Genomic DNA, 19946 nt, shown 5'->3' on the forward strand with positions numbered 1-19946 from the left:
TACTAAAAAAAAAAAAAATTCCTTCCAGTATTACCTTTGCTAAATTTACAAGAAGTCAGACTTTATGTTGACAGAGTAACTATCACCTTTGAACCTGCCCACAGACACACAGAGCCAAGCCTGTCCAGTCACTCTGTTCAGCCATGAAAGGTCAAAAAAGACACATGCAGACTGTGGGAAAATTCAGAAAATAAACTACATTTCATTTTAAAAGCCAAAAAGGTCATAGTTTTAATTACTGAAAGCTGACTGGCCTCATCACACACATTAATTCCGAAAGTGATTATTCTTGTATGTCCTGGAGGATTGTATCACAGCAACTTCTTTATACATGAAAATGTGAAAACCTTTCTGATCACTTTCAGCGGTCTGTCACTTTGGTACCGGACGAGGACTGATTTGGAATCATTATGTGGGAAATATTCAGAAATGTGTGAAGTATAAAAAGTAGGCTTGTGGTGTAAAGCAGCATTTCAAGGTGATGTGCTGAGAAAAAACCCTGAAACCCAGAACACAGACTAATATTCGAGAGAAGCTATTCTGGGGTTTAGTCAGTGCGGTTATCAAGCTTCTTCATGAGATGAGCAGCTGATGAAAGGTGAGGCCTGTATTTACAATACTACCCATGTACTGTGTGTACTCATTCTCCTTTACTTACACACTGACACACACCTTGGTGTTGATGGTACAGATTTATTAGTATTTCCATATTTTTGTCAATCATGGCATTTTATTATAAAACACAAACAAATACGCATCATAAATACACAATCAAAACAATTAAGTGTACCCATGACTTCATAACACAAATTACCTAAAAATCAGCTTTGTCACACTAAAAAGGTAAATCAGAGCTTCAGTAAAATCAGGAAGACTTAAGCTTTGAGACTGCAGAGATCCTTCATGTGTGGTTACAGTTTTACTCAGCCATACTTTATGTAGCTTAAAGGTGTTACTTAAAGGAACATTTTGCCAGTTTTGATGTGTGCTCCATATGTTGCTCCTCGCTACATGTCCTGAAATGGGCATGGTGTGAACCAGTGTTCTTTAATACTCTGTAGCCAAGTGAAGCAACTCAGTTTCCTTACAAACCCTAGCCCTGGCCCATCTCATGTCAGCTGATGGTGAACAGACTACAGAGGGGTAAGGCTGCTGTCTTTTGCCTGATAAGAGATAACTCAGCATCAGTTTCATTGGCTGGGGCAGAGTCTCTGTGTAGTGCTCACAGCTTTTCCTCCCCAGCGACCCACCAGTATTCAGTGATATCTAGACACTCTTTTATGCTGTGGACTGTAGGTGCTGGACTCGGCTGCAGACATTGGTACATATATTGTGCAGACGGCATGAAAGAAAAAACAGTGTCCAGCTGGCTGTGAACAAATGTTTACTCCATGGGCAGTGATGTGCAACAGTGATACATTTATTGTTGTTGTAACATCTGTAAGTGGCTAACGCATCTGCTAAGAACACCATGACCATTGTCTGATTATTGTGCATTTTACTGGTACATGCAGTCTCAATAGCTTTTACACATTTGACATTCAAGCAGTGGCACTTTCTTTTCAGTATGCTGTACATAATAGCTAACTTTATGCTGTCAGCCCACCAATGATGCAAACTTCCCCAGTTGCAGTATTGATCAAAGAGCTGACCATTAAGATCCAGGCCGGGACTGCTAACTGGCACTTGTCGGAATAACTGGCATCGAATTGGTTGATAAGTTGTGGACTTGATGGTCCACTAGTTCACATCAGACATCCACATAATTCGAGGCAAAATGTTCCTTTAAGGCTGCATTAATTAGTCACGTCTTTAAGGCTACTGAGCTGAACACTGCCAGTCCACATGGAAGTCTATTTTATTCATCATGGCTAAGGTGTTGAGGTGTTTAAAGTAAGGCGTCTGTGAGCACCGACACCCATGTTGTGGCTGTACTCTGCATGGGCGGTACTGGTAGTGGAGAAGAGTCTGTAGCCCAATTCTAAATCAACCTCCATTGCTTAGAAGTGACTGCACGGGTGCAAATAAAAGTATGAAACGCTTAAAAGGGGCTTTATTTCATCCTATGCTTTGTGATATAGTGTACAAAGGCCTTAAAGTTGGATCCAACTTGGGGTTGATTTGGAATTGAGTACAGAGTAGTGACATCTGCCACTGACAGACAGCACTGGGCAGGACTTTGGCATGAGCTGCACTTTCAGCTGCTGCCTTCAGGATCATCAGGGTTGGACGGCAGAGCGCAGACACCTTGATTTATCCAGCGCTGGTCAGCTCCTCTCCTCTGGCTCTCCTGTTGCTCCGTGTACTGGCTCAGCAGGGCGCCCACCTGCTCCTCGTCATTAAATGGACTGGGACGGAAACTGGCCCGCAACCAAGCTCGGTACTAGGGACAAGAGGGCTGATTAAAAAGCTCACTCAACAAATGCATTTCAACAGTAAGTCGTGTCCAATTTACAATTTGTCTAATATGTGCAGTTTTGTGGCCATAAATATTGTAGCTTTTGTCTCCGTTTAATTGTTGAATGGTGTAATCTGCCATGAAGTCAGTCTTGTGTCTTGGCTTTCACAAGCTTTGAATGAACCTGACCACACTAGATTTGGCTATTAACAGCATTCTTCAATTCATCTTTTTTACAAAGACTGAACGTGATTAATTAATTGAAGAGCACAATATAAAACATATGTCATGAAATAATAATCCATGTATTCAGTTTTGTGGTATGTGGAAGGGGAGCTGGACAGACTGGAGGAGGGGGCAGGACAGGAAGGCTGTGTTGAAACACTTCTCAGGAACAGTCGGCTCCAGACATTCCTGCTCACACAGTCACCTTAGACCATCAGGACTTCCCCTTACCTCATCTCACACCTCCACTTTTCAAGTTAGTGCATCTCTCATATCGTGGAAATTCATGGACATTTCATGTGAATACATACACATCAACATAACCCAAATCTAGTGGCTTTGGGACCTGCTTTGTCTCATGAGATGAGAGAATATGACAGGATAAGTTCAAGGAGCCTGAATGGATGGCTGGAAACTCTGGTGATGATAGCGTCACAGTTGAGTGACACCTTGCTACACCTGGCTAGCTTCAATGCAGTGACTGAAATGCTAAAAATCTATTAACTGACGTGAGCTGCAGGTATCCTTTATTGTAAGGTGGTGAGGAATTTAGATGGTGTTATGTGTGGAAACAGTTCAGGTCACAGAGAGTGTGTAGACCACTTGCAGCTGCTGAGCTGACGGTAGCAGTCAGCGATGGCTTTTTGAAGGTCTATACTACAGCAGTATAATTTGTGTGTAAAGGTAGTTATTCATAAATATCATGTTGCTCCAGCCACTTCCTTTCCAGGAAAGATTTTCAGTGAATTGCAATTTTCTCAAATGATGTCCAGGAATTTAAGTTTTTCTGTGCAATACCTTATTCTTTACGAAATACAAAGAAGTGAAAGTCACTCTGAATGTAAGACATTCATCTTCCTAAAATTAGTATTCTCAACCTCAACTCAAAAACCAAAACAGTACAGCACTGACTCATAACATCAACACAGCTGTAAAATGAAGAATCAAAAGTATCACAGCATCAACGATAAAATCAATATGCAGACTAATCTCAGGTGTCAAACAAGATTCTGATTACTGTGGTGTCATCATGAAAAGGAAAATGAAAGTCAAAGGAGATGGCATGACAATTACATGAAGCTCCTCCGTTCAAGTCATAACTTAAGATAAAAGGTGGCCCTGATGCAGATAGTTAACTGTGGGAAGGCTCTGCTTCATAGCCTCACTGCTTCAGAACAAACAGCTTTCAACAGATAGAAAACAATATTTAATTAAGTAGAATGCAACATATTCAGGTTTTTCTTTGACTAAATTTGTGGAAGAGTTATAGGATGTTGGCACAATGTTGTTACAGCTGCATTAGTGGCACAACTACACTGCTGTGTTAAGGATTCCTCACTTTCTATCTGAGACAGATGTGGGAAAAACACAAATACAGAAATCCCATTTCCCCTTAAATCCTCGAAATCAGTGCAAGATCTACAATGAGCCTTTTTTTTTTTTTTCACTCGTGTGTTATGTTGCAAGATGCTGACAGCTTAACACGTGATGAGCAGTACCAAGCTAATGCAATCCCAGCAAACCCCCTGCAGTTCCCCTTCTCCACTCAATAGCTGGGTCAGTGCCACTGTAATGGTATCACACACTGGGTGCCTTCATGTCCTTAAAATGCTGCAAAAAAGCTAAAGGCTGTGAACAGCACCATGTTTTCATATAGAGACACAGACAAGGGCTCAAAATCCAATGCAAACAGAAACATCCTCACTCACGCTGTCATGTATTGCATACATAGGTACTTCGCTCTATGAAAGAAATACTCCAAACCACTAACAGCACAGGATTGTGGGTTACTTAATGGCTCCTCAATCATCAGTGACAGAAACCCACTGTACAGATCCTCACAAAGCTAATATATTTTATATATTTCCATAGTAGACAGGTGAGAAGTCACATTTAGAGAATATGTATTTTTCAGCCATTTCAAACAGCCAGATGAGCACATTTGTTTATTTGCTGCATTTGGCTGCTGTTAACTTCTGATAATCTCAGCAATCCCACTTCAGTCATAGTTTCTGATTTACTGTGAAACAAACATGGCTGTTAATTGGCCTCTACAGGAATAACAAATATACACATAATTATAAGTAATCACACTAGACAGTCCACCACAACTGTCACGCATATCACGCTCCATGACAAGAGAGCCATGGTGAACGGTTGATAGGTTAACCACCGACTGCATGTGCAGCGTGCTGGTTGCATGCGTCATATCCTGTGAGCTCCTGTGCATGTCAAAGTGGGCTTGAATCACCAACAGCAGCGCACGACACACAAGAGCATTTACAGAATATATCGTAGAGCTTGAAAAATGCCCCTGAAGGACAAATGATAAACAGGAAAACATCAAAGATTACAACTCAAAATCCCTTTTTTTAGAGGACTGGGAGCTGTCTGTGTTGGTCTGTGTGTGTGTGTGTGTGTGTGTGTGTGTGTGTGTGTGTGTGTGTGTGTGTGTGTGTGTGTGTGTGTGTGTGTGTGTGTGTGTGCACATGCGTGTGTGTGTGTGTGTGCACATGCGTGTGTGCGTGCGTGTGTGTTCCTTCACATGTTTACCTCTGAGACTTGAGTCGTCTGGTACTCCTGCAGCTGCTGCTGGAAACCATAGTTTGGGCCTACAAAGGAGCGAACAGCCTTGACCGCTGACAGACACTCCTCCCAGCTGTAGTGGGTGACAGTCATCAGGTAGGCCACCACCATGGTAGTGCTGCGGGACACACCTGCAAGGCTGCCACAAAGCACACAGCATGGTCGTCGTCATAAAGCAACTGGTAACAGGTAAACAGCAGAGCGGGTACTGGACAGCTTCCAGACTGCACCTCAAGGTATTTTATGGGATAAATGTGTCTTAAACTGCTTGCTGATTGGCTCTTCTCAGGTATGTTTGTGGTTCTGTCCTGTGAGGCACACTTTGATGTATATGCAGAGTAAACATGGCTCCATTCCCAGATGACAAGAAGGAGCTGGTTACAGCTTTAGACCTACCAGTGAACGAGACAAGATCCACCATTCAGGCGACATTCATGGATGAAGCTGATGCACTCTTTAAAATGCTGTAATCTGAAAGAAAAAACAACACAATTTATTATATTATCACATATTATAATAAGTCATTCTGTAACTTATAATTTATTTCAAAGTTGAGCAAACCTGATATATAGCAGACATTTTAAAAAACGGATCAAGAGTAACAGTATGATTGCTTATCAAATCAGGAAACCACTGTACGTTTGCTAAGGTAGAGTGGTATTAGGGATGTGAGAAAAGACACCTTGAAGTGAAACTCCTGTGTCGCGGCCCAAACTTTGTGTTTCAAATAGGTTGGTCAAACTCTGATATCATGACGCTGCTCCGATTTTGACTGTAGAAACTGCAGGTAGCTCTCAGATATACTGCAAAGCCAGTCAGGCAGGTAGTTTGGATGGTTTTTGTCAGTTCTACGTAACAGACATGTCGAATCGTAGTGATTTCTTTAACCTACTCCAACTCGTCATGTGACAAAAAGGTCAGGTCGGCTAAAACCGAGTCTGTGGTAGACCAGAACACAGACAGCAGGGACAGACAAGGGAAGTGACTGTCCTCGTTTTTGTCGATCTGCAAAATTACATCAGTTACCAGCATTCATTTATTCTGTGTTTGAAAATGATCGAGTGAACTTACTTTTAACTCTACAACAAAAATACAGCAAAGGAACCTCCTGCCTTATGGTGGACCACTCAAGTTCACGTTTCTGTCCTTCAAATTAAAATTCTATTGTGCTTAAACCCAAAAATAGCTGCTTCTTATATAAGATCACAGAAGTCCTCAGAATGAGTCTTCTACCGTGCTTTTGATTCTTCTCTTCTAAGTGCTCCTCAAACATCCTACTTGTTCAGTGTCAGGAAACACTGATGGTGTTTTGCATAATCAAGAAGTGCATGGCACTGATAGCAGTGTCTCCTGAGGAGCAGATACTGGTTACTCAACAGCAGACAGAATAACAGACTGGAGCTAAAATAGATTGCCACTTTTCTTTTTTCCTCCTTCCTGAGATCCAAACTCCTTTTCAAAAGATGTCTCCTCAGCACTTCCTAGCGCAGAGGTTTCCGGCCGTCTTGTTTAATATGCAGAAAAATTACCTTGTGACAAAGATTTGAGGTTTTAACCAGCTGAATCCAGAGAATAATACTGAAAGAAAAAATAGCTGCTGAACTATTGTACATATGAAATGCAAGAAGAATATCTGCAACTCTTGGGATGGTGAAATTTAAAATAATTACATCGGTGCACATAAGAAAAAAAATGCCTCAGTAAAACCAAAGTGCATCATGTTGGACACGCAGAGTCCTCGCACAACTGCACATCTCATTTTTTTTGTTTGATGCAAATGAGTTTACACCTTCATGGTCAGTGAACAGTGTGCATTAAAGCTATAGCATGAGCCTGTTCATGAAAAAGGGGAACACCTGCCCCTGTGCAAACATGTTCTACATGTGCACGTTAGCAACTGTACAAACCAACATGTAAGGCCGTTCCAATGAATTGTTTTGTGTTCATTCAGAGGGTGAAGACGTCACATCACCACACTGGGTGTCAATTCTACAATAACCTTGATGATATGGTGACAATAGTGACTGTGCTGGCCTTAATATTCCAGCTGTTGCTGATGTTTAACCTGCTCCATGTCTGACAATCATAGAAATGTTTCTGAGGCCTTGACCAAGATTTATAACTTTTGTTTTATTTAATAAAATTTTGTGACGGTTTTTCATTGTTCTTGTGAGGGTCTACGGTCGGCTCCCATTTTATTTACCTACTTCTTCTTCTGTCTTTTACATGATGAAGTCTATTGAGACACTCACTGGGATTTAGGGCTGTACAAATGAACATGACTTCCTGACATCCATCCCAAGAGCTTTAAGGAAGTTGAAGGTTTTTCACACAGCTTCAAACCGCTACAGTTGCTCCACAAATAAAAAAGCCAGAGCCTACGTGAGAAAGATCCCTGCTGTAGACCTTACACATGGGAGGGGCCATCAGACCTGGCCAAAGGGGCTCCCGAGCGGGTGGTGAGCATGGTGGGGAGTCAGTTGGCCTTACCACTCCCGTCAGTCATAGCAGTGATTGTGACAGAGGGGGTTTATTAAAGCCCTGGGTGGTTGAGGCCAACAGCCAGATGTCACACTAAGGTTTCCTTCCTCTGCTGCCTGAGGGAAGGCTACTTGATTGCGACAGTGGAGGTCAGACACCTCCAACCCAACCCAATCGGCAACATCCAACCAAACATGAAACCTCAATTCTCATTAACTTGCACGTGAACCAGTTCTTTTCTTTCTCTGTATTTCTTTCTTTTTAAGTAACGCAACGCCAGAGACAACTTCAATGACAGCCCAACTCAAAGTCACTCTCACATGTCTGGGAACAAGCAGGGTTAACTCTCCCAGTCCAGGACAAAAACTCCCAACCTTCAAGCATCATCACTTGACTGAATGAAGAGTTTTGAATTGAGATGTACTACTACAGGATCCTAAACTCCTCTGACCCCAATGACCACTGATCAGCCTGCATTCAACCAGACTCTGTCCACTGAGGTGTAGCATATTAATTACTCATCCCGCAGCAGAATTTTCTCCTGCTTTCCTCTCGCCTCTCTCCACATTTTAGTGTGGCTAATGCCCTCTCTGTATGACCCCTTGTCACTGCAGGCTCCACTGTTGACCTGCGGATGGTGTAGAGAGCAATGAGCCTTCTCTTAACAAGGAGCTTCACATGGATGGCATAATGCATTGCAGATTCATGCAGCCTCTTCCTCCTGTGCAGGAACCCTTACCAACCAGTAGAAGGCACCAGTGCAGCAACAACACATAATCCCTCACCAGCACCAGTGCTGAATTCAAAGTGGGTCATCTACAGGACTTGAGACTGTGCTTTTACATCAGGACTAAATCTGAAAGCAGTGATTGAAGCCTCTGCTTTGTGCTCTCAGCCGGTGTCAAGAGTTGAATTACTGCAGATAGTGTTGCATGAGGTCAAAGACCGTACATGTACATAGAAACAAATAATATATGCGATGACTAATGCAGGGTGGAGGGACAGCTCATGGCTCTTTCAACACTGAGTCTCCCTCCTGATGAACAATGACACATTGAACACACTTTCTCTCTCTCTCTCTCTCTCTCTCTCTCTCTCTCTCTCTCTCTCTCTCTCTCTCTCTCTCTCTCTCTCTCTCTCTCTCTCTCTCTCTCTCTCTCTCTCTCTCTCTCTCTCTCTCTCTCTCTCTCTCTCTCTCTCTCTCTCTCTCTCTCTCTCTCTCTCTCTCTCTCTCTCTCTCTCTCTCTCTCTCTCTCAAAAAAAAACACATACAAGAACAGACAGACAGACACACACAAAGAAAAAAAATACTCTTGTTACTTGTCTTGTGCTCAACTGCAGGGTCTACTTTACTTCATACAACCCCAGTGCCAAAAAAGTAGTGACGCTGTGTGAAACTTAAATAAATACAGAACAAAAACAAGATATTCACCACTAAAACTGACAAACTGAATTGTTTTTATAAATATACACACATATACACACACTTCTGAATTTGATGCCAGCAGCACCTTTCAAAGAAGTTGGGTCAGGAGCAACAAAAGACTTAGAAAGTTGTGGAAATCAAGTTAAGACTCAACCATGCAAAGCGAAAACCAAATAACAACAACATCCAGAAATGCCGGTGACTCCTCTGAGCCTGAGCTCAACTGAGATGAACTGATGTGAACTTGAAAAGTGTGCTGTGGTCTGATGAGTCCATATTTCAAGACAAGGCCAAGCCACATTCAGCACGTTACAACAGCATGACTTTGTAGTCAGTTGTGCAGACCTTAGACTGGCCTGCCTGCTGTCTCCATTGAAAATGTGTGGTGCATTACAACAATGGAGACCCAGGAATGTTGAGCAACTGAAGTTGTATATCGGGCAAGAATTTCACTTATAATTCAAAAATTAGTGTGCTCAGTTCCCAAACGCTCACACGCTCACTGAGTGTGAGCGTTTGGGGGGTCTAACACAGCAGTAAACATGTCCCAACTTCTTTTGACCATGACGCAGGCATCAAATTAAGAATAAGTGTATATGTACAAAAAACAATTTATCAGTTTGAACATTTGATATGTTTGTACCATATTCTATTACATATAAAGGATTTGCAATTTGCATTCTGTTTTAATTTACATTTTACACAGCGTCCCAACCTTTTTGGAAATGCGGTTGTATATCTGGAAGTCATGAGATTAATGTAACTGGTGAGGAAACTCGGAACTAAAGGTCACTTTGCCCTCTACTGTACTGCCTTCATTTAGGCACTCAACTGTATAAATTAAATACGCCATTGTCAGTAATAAATGTCTAAAACGGGAATCGTGCAATTCAAAATGGTTTGCGTTGGGCCGTCACACCCTGGGAGCGCAATCTGGTTGGTAATAGTGTCGAAATAATACTGTATGACTCATCTGTGCTTGACAAATTTACATGGACATTTCAAATCTGAGGTACAGACACCAGTATTTCTTACTGTCTGTGTCTGAGTGTGTGTGTGTGTGTGTGTGTGTGTGTGTGTGTGTGTGTGTGTGTGTGTGTGTGTGTGTGTGTGTGTGTGTGCGTGTGTGTTTACTCACAGGTTCTGGCTGGAAGCATCAGCTGCATGAATGCAAAGGTATGTCATGTCCTGTAAAACATATGTGAAAAACTGTATGACAACTGAAACAAAATTCAAGGACATACTGCAGGCCATGCATGCCATATCTGTACTTTACCTGTGAATCTTCAGCTATATTTACATTAATGACTGAAATGATCATATGAAACTGTAAAACATATTACTGTTCCTAAATTCAATATCTCACCAGTTTGCCTGGTAATTGCATCAAATTTCAGCAGCTAAAGAAGCTTCACATGCTTTCTGATATTAGCTCCTCTCCTTAAACACACACACATGCACCACCCTGCATGTAAACTGTCCAACCCAGGCACAAAACTCTCTTGTTCCAAACACAACTCATCACCACCCCCAGCTGGCTGACAGGACACATCACATTATCATATGTACAATCATACCCAAACTTCCCAGGTAAAATTTCCACAGGAAGTACAGATATTTTGACCCAGCTGACGTGGATTTTCCACTAACCTCAAACACAGGCTTAGCATTGTTGTACACAGACAGGATGTGGGTGATGCCATTCTTTGACAGACTTTCTTTATTTTCTGCATCTGGGACAAAGAGAGAGAGAGAGGAACAGATCTTGTGAGTCTTGTCAGGACATTTCACACCAAAATCTCTGATCTGTTACATTGTGAGCAGCTGCAGGGCTGTGAGCTGTTTACTGTCCTGCAACACAGGCCTGGGGTAATGTGCTCATGTCACTTGAACTAATTTTAGCCAATATTCTTGTGCCATCATGTGCCGGCATCAGCAGCTAAAGTTAGAACGCTGTAAATGCCACATTAACTGGGAAGGGGTTGTTCCAGGCCAGGGAGTGACACACTAACAACTGCCAACTCTTACTGTATGCAAAGCAGCACTTCTTACCTTCTGAATTGTATTTTGTCAACAAGACATTAACATCTTTTTACTCAGAAAACTATGTTTGACAGAACTACAACTTTCAGCTACAAAATCTGATGTGTGACAGTTAAAATCTTATGTAAAACTGTATGAGGCAGGGCACTTTTACTGAAAACCATTCACAATATGCAAGTTTTCTGTCTAGATTATTTGCAAGAATACTGAATGTTGTATGAAAATGCCAATAAAATTAAGCATCATATTTAAGAATACTAATGATAAAAAGTTATTAATCCTTCCTTCCCTCCTTCGGTGCTGAAAGCCTGGACCAACCCAGCTATACTGCATGTATCAAATTTACAAACATCAAATCAAAGTTGCATCATGTTTGTCTTACCTCTTATGTTCCCAAGGTAGAGCCCATCGACAACCTGTGAAGCAGCATTCACAGACATGTTGCATTCAGGTTAGACATTCATTACAATCCGGCTTCAAAAACTTCACTTGAAAGGAGCAAATGTCTCAGTGGAGCCAGATTGGATTTAAAGCTTAGGGCTTAAGAAGTACCAGCAAAGGAAACATTCCCTACAGCCATACAAGGCCTGAAGCAACGATGCGTGATTATCAGGACCAAGTGATGAGTGGCAAGCAACCACTGAGTGTTGCCGTACAACTACTAGTACCATGAAGTAGCGGTTGTCTGAAGATAATTACATGCTGGATTCACACTAATAAAATGTATGGCTTACACAGCTGCACACTGATGTGACAACTAAGAATGGAATTACAGATGACCAATTTATCTGCTTATGCAGACAAAAGCGAAAGACAAATTGAGCGGTCTTACTTTAGTGACTCAGGATTCAAAGAGACATTTTGCTCAACATGTGTTGTTAAACTGTGGTTTCACTCTATTGACAGGCCAAAAACCAACTTAAGATGGCTGTGACCTTCGATCCCTCAGGCAGCCGTGTATTGACATGACTGTGTAAATATATTACTATATAGGCTCGGGAAAACCATTGTCAGTACACAAAGTTCATCGCTGCATCTGCAAATTCAAGGTAAGATTCTACCAAGCAAAGCAAAAACCAACTAACAACAACATGCAGAAATGCTGGTGACTCCTCTGAGCCTGAGCTCATCTGAGATGGACTAATGTGAAGCTGAAAAGTGTGCTGTGGTCTGATGAGTCCACATTTCAAATTGTTTTTGGAAATCATGGGTGTCATATCTGCAAGGCTAAAGAGTAAAAGGACCACCCAGACTGTTATCAGTGCCAAGTTTGAAAGCCAGCATCTATGATGGTATGAGTGTGTGTTAGTGCCCAAGGTATGGGTAACTTGCACATCAGTGAAGGCACTGTTAATGCTGAAACGTACATACAGGTTTTGAAGCAACTTGTGTTGCCATCCAGACAGCATCTTTTCTAGGGATGTGCCTGCTTATTCTTGCGAAACAAAACCAAGACACATTCTGCATGTTACAGCAGCGTGGCTTTGTAGTCAAAGGGTGCAGACATTAGACTGACCTTACGAAAAACAATAAAGTTTATCAGTTGCAACATGAAACCTACTGTGTGGGACTATGATTCTGTGTGGGATTCAAGCCCTTCCCAAACAAGTTCACACAATGCTGATTAAGCCGATCATCATTTAAGTCGCTCTGTGTTTCACAGTATACTAGAGCTTTTAAGTCTTTGTCTGCCCACACTGGCGCACCGGCAGTGATGCGTTTTACATCAACCAGCAATGACTGGTTTGCCAGAGCTGAAGGAGGAGAACAACCACAGCTATAGACTAGGCCACAGCAGGAAGAATGGCAGAGCCTGAAAGTACAGAAGCATGTGGACAGTGTAAGCCTAGTTCCTCTGGCTTCCAGAAGGGGGAGACAAACGCTCTGCACTGCAGGTTTAAACATCTTGCCTTTGTATGTTACGTTTTACATTTTTTGGAATCTGGGTTATATGAAAGATGTAGTAATAATGTAATCTATCAATTTGATCCTCAGAGCAAAATTGCATTGGCCCTTCATCAGAAGGTCAGATGTCAGGGTCAAGCATCGCAGGCCTGGCATGGAGTCAGTGCCCTGCTTTTGGAAACTTGAGCATGGAAGCAGAGTGTCTCAGGAGAGTAAAGCCAAGCCTTCCTCTTCTGGATCAGTTTCCCAAACCATTGTACCAACCTGCTGTGTGCAGCATAGTTACTTTCATCTTCCACACCAACACTGGAAGAACTGATCACAAATTTATAAACAAAAATAAAAATAAAACAAAAAAAAATCCATGTGACATCAAACAGATGCTTTTAAATGTCATCGGATCTCAACCCAGAGGCAGCGTAAGTAGCTGTTTACACATTATTGAAACGCTGAAGGGGTGAACTATCTGCTGCACTTAAAGCTCCTGCACTCTACGTCCAATGCGCATTCTCTGGTTTATTTACATCGTCGATCATATCGGTGCGAAACAGAGCAAAACGTGACGTGACTGACTAACGTTCAGCAGGAGCTGCACGCGACTAACAGCTAGCTCACACTTTGTGAGCTCTAACACAAAACAGCCACAGATAACATCATAACACTGGACATTAAGCAAAATCAAACGCTACCTTATTCATTCCATTGCCCATGATGACTTTGAACCAGTCTGCGATGAGCTAAGACACTTTAATATCTAGAGTTGCTGCGCTGCGTTAACATGGACTTTGAATCCAAAACGCGAGGCTGGACTGACGGACTACCAACTCATACAACCGCCTTCGCTTGAGTCGTTATGTTTCTCTTCTATTCAACATTATTAAGATGCACTAACATGTCTAAAACAATAATGTTACTAATTCAGCCCTGACTGCTTCCCAGCTACAGCAGTAGTTCCGTCATGCCGTATCATCTTCCGGATTGTTTTTGACGTCAACATTTTTTTTTTTCTTCCATTCGGCGACACACTCTGCCTCTGATTGGTGGTGTTCGCTGCTTTGTTTGGGTTACAATTGGGTGATTGGATAGATGATTAGGGTGAGAAAAAAAAAATGTCAGTGTCAGAACCAATCAGAGGCAGAGTAGGGGCGGGTGTTCATGGTGGATGGGTGGCAAAAAAAAGAGAATCCGGCAAGTGACGTCACAGCATGTTGCCGTCGTTCAGACGTACTTTTCACCGCGTTCACCTTCAGGGGGATGATTGAAATGTTTACACAATTAGACCACAGACATACTGTCAGGGACTGAGACGAACTATAAATCCTATATATCAGGTATGCATTTAGTAACACTGATTTAGAAACATTCAGAGTAAACAGTTCCTACAAGGGTGTAGCACAAATATTACTATGATTATATAAATCATTTCCTGCATAAATGTAAACAAATTGAGCAGGTATGATGTTATGACAAAACTGGCTGTTGTGCTTTCCATAATTATGGTAATATAACAACAAAAAAATCTCTATCCTACATAAAATCATGTAGCATCTTTGAAGGACAATTTTAGGCCTAACTGTAAATAATGTCAAGAAGAATTCCTTTTATTCGTCACAATTTACACACAACATGCAGAGTTGAGGGGAAAACTGCACACGCCATGCATCTGTGAAATACTTTCCTGCTTTTTGACCCATACGTGGTCAGTCCTTCCTCCATGGCAGACCAGGAGCGGTGGGCTGCCAGTCGACCGGCACCAGGGGACCAGTTCCATTGTCGTTACCATTGGTCAGGTGGTGATCTTCTTGCATGCTTTTAGTGGGGGTATTTTTTTTTTATGCAGGATACCGCAGGTGAACACGGGGAGAACATGCAAATTCCACACAGAAATTAGATTACTATTATTATTAATATTAAATTATTCAGCAGTATCTTTATGCTGCCCAGAGTAAATAACATCGTTTCTCCTTCTACAAGAAAATACTTAGGGATAAATGTCCTACAAGGTAGTGTACACAGTGGAGCAGGAGGTTTTCAGATCCTTTTCTTAAGTACTAATACCACACTAAAAATAGAGGCAGAGAATAGGGCAGAGATGTACGGGAGGGTCTGATACGTCATCTGTTAGCAAATAGCTATTTTTTTTATTTTTTATTTTTTGCCTGTCATCATGTACATACATCGATTGTGGTTTGAGATGACTGACTGTTGACAACCAATAAACTTTTGTAATTTTTGCAGACATGTCTCCACTTTTGTTTACCATAAATTTCATGTGTGATGATTGGGGTTGATGTGGTGTAAAAAGTCACTTGAAATCATGAGGGATAAAATGAATGTATAAGACAAATGCTTAAAATGATAACATGAACTGTCAAAATTATGGAATAAGGTTAAAGGTAAATAAGGTTAAAGTCAGGGTTACATTGTTAACTCATGGCAAAAAGGCACAATTATGACAAATCAAAATGATGTCAATGTCAGTGTAATATATGGAAATTCTCAAATAGAGACGACTTATAGAATATGATGTAAATAATCAACAGGAATGTGTTTATAATGACTAAAGGCAAATTTGGCTCTGGGCGCCTTCAGACTCTGTAACTGTTACTTTAATGCACACATTACTTTTCGAGTTATTTTAACTGCTTAAGTTACTGTGCTGATTGGTGTTGCCTCTAGCTAAAGTGCTAAAACAATATCATACAAGATAAAACAGTATATAGTAACAGTGCTGGCAAATTCAAGATGAGTACTATTTGTTTTGTGAGTGATGACTTCTTTTCCTACCAGTGTACCGCCAGGGGAAGTGTAAATTCATGACACAATCACAAGTCATTAATAAATAAGTAAACTGTTTATTTAGAAAAATAATGCAAAAATTGGTACAACACAGCAAACTATTTACAAAAGTGGGTCAGTCTTTTTTTGTGTGGATCACACACGCTGGCTGCTCAGCGCCTGCACCATCTGGCCCAGCACGCCAATGAAGGCCTGCTGGAAAGTGGCGTTCTGTGCGTTCTCCTCCCTTCTGAAGGCAGCCTCCACCTCCCTCGCCTGGCGTGCCTCTTCGAGGAGCATCTGGAGGTGCTGATCCCTCTGTGCCCTGTTCAGCTCCTGTTGCCTCACGTCCTCAAGATTTATCTCCCCCAGGGCTGTGGTCTGCTCCTGCAGGAACAGGGACCTTTTCCTCTTGCCTAGATAATCAAGAAAGGCAGAAATAGGAGGTGGTTAAACCAAAGCAAGTTTTTTTTGTTTGTTTGTTTGTTTTTTTAATGAATACTGTATTTGGGCAATTTCATTCATGATGTGAAGCTTGTTTATTATTTCGTACCAGGGCCAACACGTTGCTGTGTTGTGCTGGAAGATGCAGGTGCCGGTGTTGAAGCTGCTGGAGTAGGGGCGGGCCCAGAGGTGCTGGGGCGGTCGTCACCGGTGGTAGTGACCGAACTCTCCGCGCTTATGGAAAGGAAAGCACAACACAAAATGGCAACATGTACAACACATCAGACAGTAATAATGCAAGCTTACGTCGTCAGATGTACACAACCGTTGGATATGATAACATGAAGCTAACTGAAGCGAATACTCTCAAGCGGAGCGCAGCTGGCTCGCCGTTGTTACTTTTTACACGTTTGTCTTTGACACAGCACAACACTCGTAACACGTTTAAGTGAGATTCCCCCTAACGGAATAACTAATGTTAAAAGTTGTATTAAAGCAGACTATGGACTAAAGTCACAAAAACACTTACCATCCTCCACCTTCGCCTCCAACAAGGACGTGGCCGTGTCGAGGCCACCCGCCCTCCCGTTGCTTGCCGGTCGGTGTCCGTACATCGAGTCCATTATGTCGAACCATCGCCAGCTCTTCCGACTCGACCCACTCCGACCGTTGTGGTCCTTAATGGCACGGTAATCGCTTTTCAACTTTTTCAGTTTCTCACGGCACTGTCGGTAGGTCCGGTGGTAACCGTGAGCGGCCATCAACTGGGCGACCTCCTGGTACACTTTCTCATTCCGGGTCGCTCCGTCTAGCTCCCTTTGAATTCTTTCATCTGCCACCAAACCCAGAAAAGTCTGGACCTCGTCGACGGACCACGGTGATATTTTACGAGCAGCCATTTCCCACGAGAATAAAGTCAGCGCTTGCTGTTGCCCAGCGTTACAATGGAGGGGGCGGGATTGTTTTTCCGGTGTTGGACGTCGCAGACCAGTGACGACACTCTCCAGCCAATCAGTGGCCGACAGGCTGTTGACGTCACACATATTGTATCGCTTCTCCTCGCTTGGAACCTCGCCAGAGCAGGTAATAAAAATAGTAACGGGTACCAGGTACTATCCCTAATGAAAACACAAAACAACCGGGTAGAGTAGAGTCGAGTCGAGCCGCACTAGTGGAAATGTAGTGAGAAATGTTGTCACAATTACCCAGAGCCCAAAGTGACAACTTCACAATGCTTTTGTCCAACCAATAGTCCAAACCTAAACATTAGTAAAAATAGTAATTAAAATAATTACAGGGAAAATCAAACTTCAACTTTTGTGAAGCTAGAATCATGACATTTTCAAAATGTGTCAACGTATCAAAATAGTTGCTAATAAAATCTGTCAATTGATGATCAACTGATGGTTGAGTGATCTGTTCCATACGATCATAAAGATATAATTACACAGAAAACCACTAAGCAAAAAAATGTACCTCTTTAAATTTGAGTTCTTGTCCTTCTGTCCTCCATTTTTGATATGAAACAGTCATTTAATGTAAAAGCATTAAGAGTCACAAAGTTAACGTAATTAAAACTTGAGAAGATTTATCAGTTTAACAATGTTTATTCTTATTTCTATATTACACAATGACCTTAAGAGGAAGAGGTCTTCCAAAATACACAGACTGAGGTAATGGGGACAAATGTTAAATACAGAAATATAGGTATTCTTGTATTTTTGAGTTGGTCTGCCTTTATCTTCAAGTATGTGTTATGATCCTCTGGGTCCTTTACTTTTTCCACTGCTTGTTTTCGTAGTCCCACTTGGCCGAGAAGCCCTCCACTGGGTTGATTCTCATATCCAACATCCTCTGGAGCTCCTTCTCTTTGTACTCAGCATCAAAAGTGTGTGGGACGGGCCCATATACTACAAAGAGACAATACCAAATGTGTCAAGTGATGCAAGCATTAATTAGACTTGTGTAGCATCAATAAAGATGATAACTGATTATCTCTGCTTGATTCGATCATATTTGGGAAGCAAAAGCACCACTGCATCAATCCTTGCACAGATTTACAAGTTCAACATCGCCAATCTTGTCACTGTACTTTTTGGAAGACATACCAAACTTCCTCTGCCAGAGCACAACCAGGCCAGTGAAGCCAATAAAGAAGAACATCCCTCCAACCACAGACTTCCACTCTGATGATCCCTGGTTCATCTCAGCAAAGCTCTGTTTGAAGCTGATGCGATACACTGAACATTGGAAAAACACAAAATCCAGATAATTAAATCTGTGTTAGATTAAAAATTATTAAAATAATTCTTAAAACATTAATTCATACAATCCTTGCTGATAACAAAATCAGTATGACCAAAATATATTGACATTAAAGCATCTCATAAAAAGCAGTTAGGTCCTACATGCAATCTTCTCCTCATTAGAGAGTGCAGCCCAAGAGCCCATCTCCTTCTGCTTCAGGGACTTCTGCTCTGGGCTCAGGCTCTGCACATAGCAGATATCCGGGAGGGGATTCTCCCGCCTGTCAAAGTAGGCAGGGAGAGTGTAGTCCTCCACCTTAGCAACGCCTGCAAGGGACGACACAGGATGACTCATCAGATAAGTTTTGCTTAAGCCCAATGCCTTCATTCATGACAGCCTTCTCTAAAAAGTCATGTGTATTCTCAGACTATTCTTTTTTGGTTTTACTTTTTTATAGGACTATGTGGTTAAACACTGATAGAGAAAGCACTGCACTGACAGCTGTGAGCATTGCACTGCCATGTCCTTTGTCATTTAAATCTTGTTCCATGTCACATTCTGTATTCCTCAGCTTCTGAAGTGGGTGTTTTGAGTATTTGCTCAAACTTGTACAAAATATAGATGTTTTGTTGCAGAAAAAGAACTTCTGCTCTGGTTAAATTAATCTTTAACCTGAAATCACACTGGAGGTTAGTTACGAATGATCTCATTAGCTAATAAAATTTCACAAGGAACACAGAGTTTGTACAGATTTGGTTGAGGATGTGCAAACCCATGAACACACCTGGTGTGGTGAACATTGTACAGCAGCCTTCCCTGCCCTCCATGGGACATTACATACTGTTCCTGACCTTGAACTTAATATACGCATTAACATACAGTAGGTCACTTGATATTTCTCAATACATTAAGGTACATGTGCCACTGAATAGTATAGACAATAGAAATAGATATTTTAACTTCTTGTAGGGCCCTGCAATCGGCTGGCGACCGGTTCAGGGTGTACCCCGCCTCTCGCCCATTGTAGCTGGTATAGACTCCAGCCCCCCGCAACCCCGAAAGGGATAGGCGGTATAGATAATGGATGGATGGAACTTCTTGTAGGCCATCTGTAATACCTGAATGAGTGCCAGTCCAGCTCAAAGTACTCGTGTAGTAATTGGCACAAGACACTATGCTGATACAAACATTTTCACTGCATTCAGTCAAATGCTTCTCTTGAGGCTGGACATCATCTTTAAAAAAGGGAGCAATTCTTTGATCTCACTTACGCAAAGTGCCAGGTGTACATAACTAAGGTGTCAGGTAGTGGTGAGATGGAAGGAGAAAGCAAGTCCTTTACACCATCTTTTCAGATTTTGCATTGTGAGATAAAGAAACCTTATGGGCCTTTGAAAGGTGACTTGCGATTTA

At 41.9% G+C, this 19946-nt stretch overlaps 3 protein-coding genes across 7 annotated transcripts in view; 1 reads left to right on the top strand and 2 right to left on the bottom strand.

Annotated features, from left to right (window-relative positions):
- def8 (differentially expressed in FDCP 8 homolog) overlaps positions 1 to 19946 on the top strand; it is a 276782-nt gene that overhangs the window by 165519 nt on the left and 91317 nt on the right. The gene's annotated exons all lie outside the window — the stretch shown is intronic.
- On the bottom strand, positions 676 to 14053 carry dusp22a (dual specificity phosphatase 22a). Its single transcript, XM_070968603.1, has 7 exons — positions 13754 to 14053; positions 11542 to 11575; positions 10767 to 10849; positions 10255 to 10304; positions 5606 to 5680; positions 5177 to 5348; positions 676 to 2383 (listed from the first exon to the last, which is right to left on the bottom strand). Exons 1-7 carry the CDS (start codon positions 13772 to 13774, stop codon positions 2198 to 2200), a joined length of 621 nt encoding a protein of 206 aa, XP_070824704.1. The 5' UTR covers positions 13775 to 14053; the 3' UTR covers positions 676 to 2197.
- cox4i1 (cytochrome c oxidase subunit 4I1) overlaps positions 17874 to 19946 on the bottom strand; it is a 110936-nt gene continuing 108863 nt past the window's right edge. For all 5 annotated transcript variants that reach the window (XM_070960899.1, XM_070960890.1, XM_070960886.1 and 2 more), the window contains exons 3-5: positions 18695 to 18859; positions 18395 to 18526; positions 17874 to 18196 (exon numbers count right to left, since the gene is read on the bottom strand). In XM_070960899.1, coding sequence (XP_070817000.1) covers positions 18060 to 18196; positions 18395 to 18526; positions 18695 to 18859 — 434 coding nt within the window. In that variant the 3' untranslated portion in view covers positions 17874 to 18059. The remainder of the gene's footprint in view (positions 18197 to 18394; positions 18527 to 18694; positions 18860 to 19946) is intronic.

The sequence above is a fragment of the Chaetodon trifascialis genome, chromosome 1 (genome assembly GCF_039877785.1).
Source record: "Chaetodon trifascialis isolate fChaTrf1 chromosome 1, fChaTrf1.hap1, whole genome shotgun sequence".
NCBI classification, from domain to species: Eukaryota; Metazoa; Chordata; class Actinopteri; order Chaetodontiformes; family Chaetodontidae; genus Chaetodon; species Chaetodon trifascialis.

Bases quoted from the DNA above. Each gene is read 5' to 3' on its own strand.
- dusp22a (XM_070968603.1), bottom strand. From the start codon at position 13,774: ATGGGCAATGGAATGAATAAG. The intron at 10,850-11,541 runs GTAAGACAAACA...TCTTTGTCCCAG, and splicing joins CTACCTTGGGAACATAAGAG to ATGCAGAAAATAAAGAAAGT. The intron at 10,305-10,766 runs GTTAGTGGAAAA...TATGTTTTACAG, and splicing joins ATGCTAAGCCTGTGTTTGAG to GACATGACATACCTTTGCAT.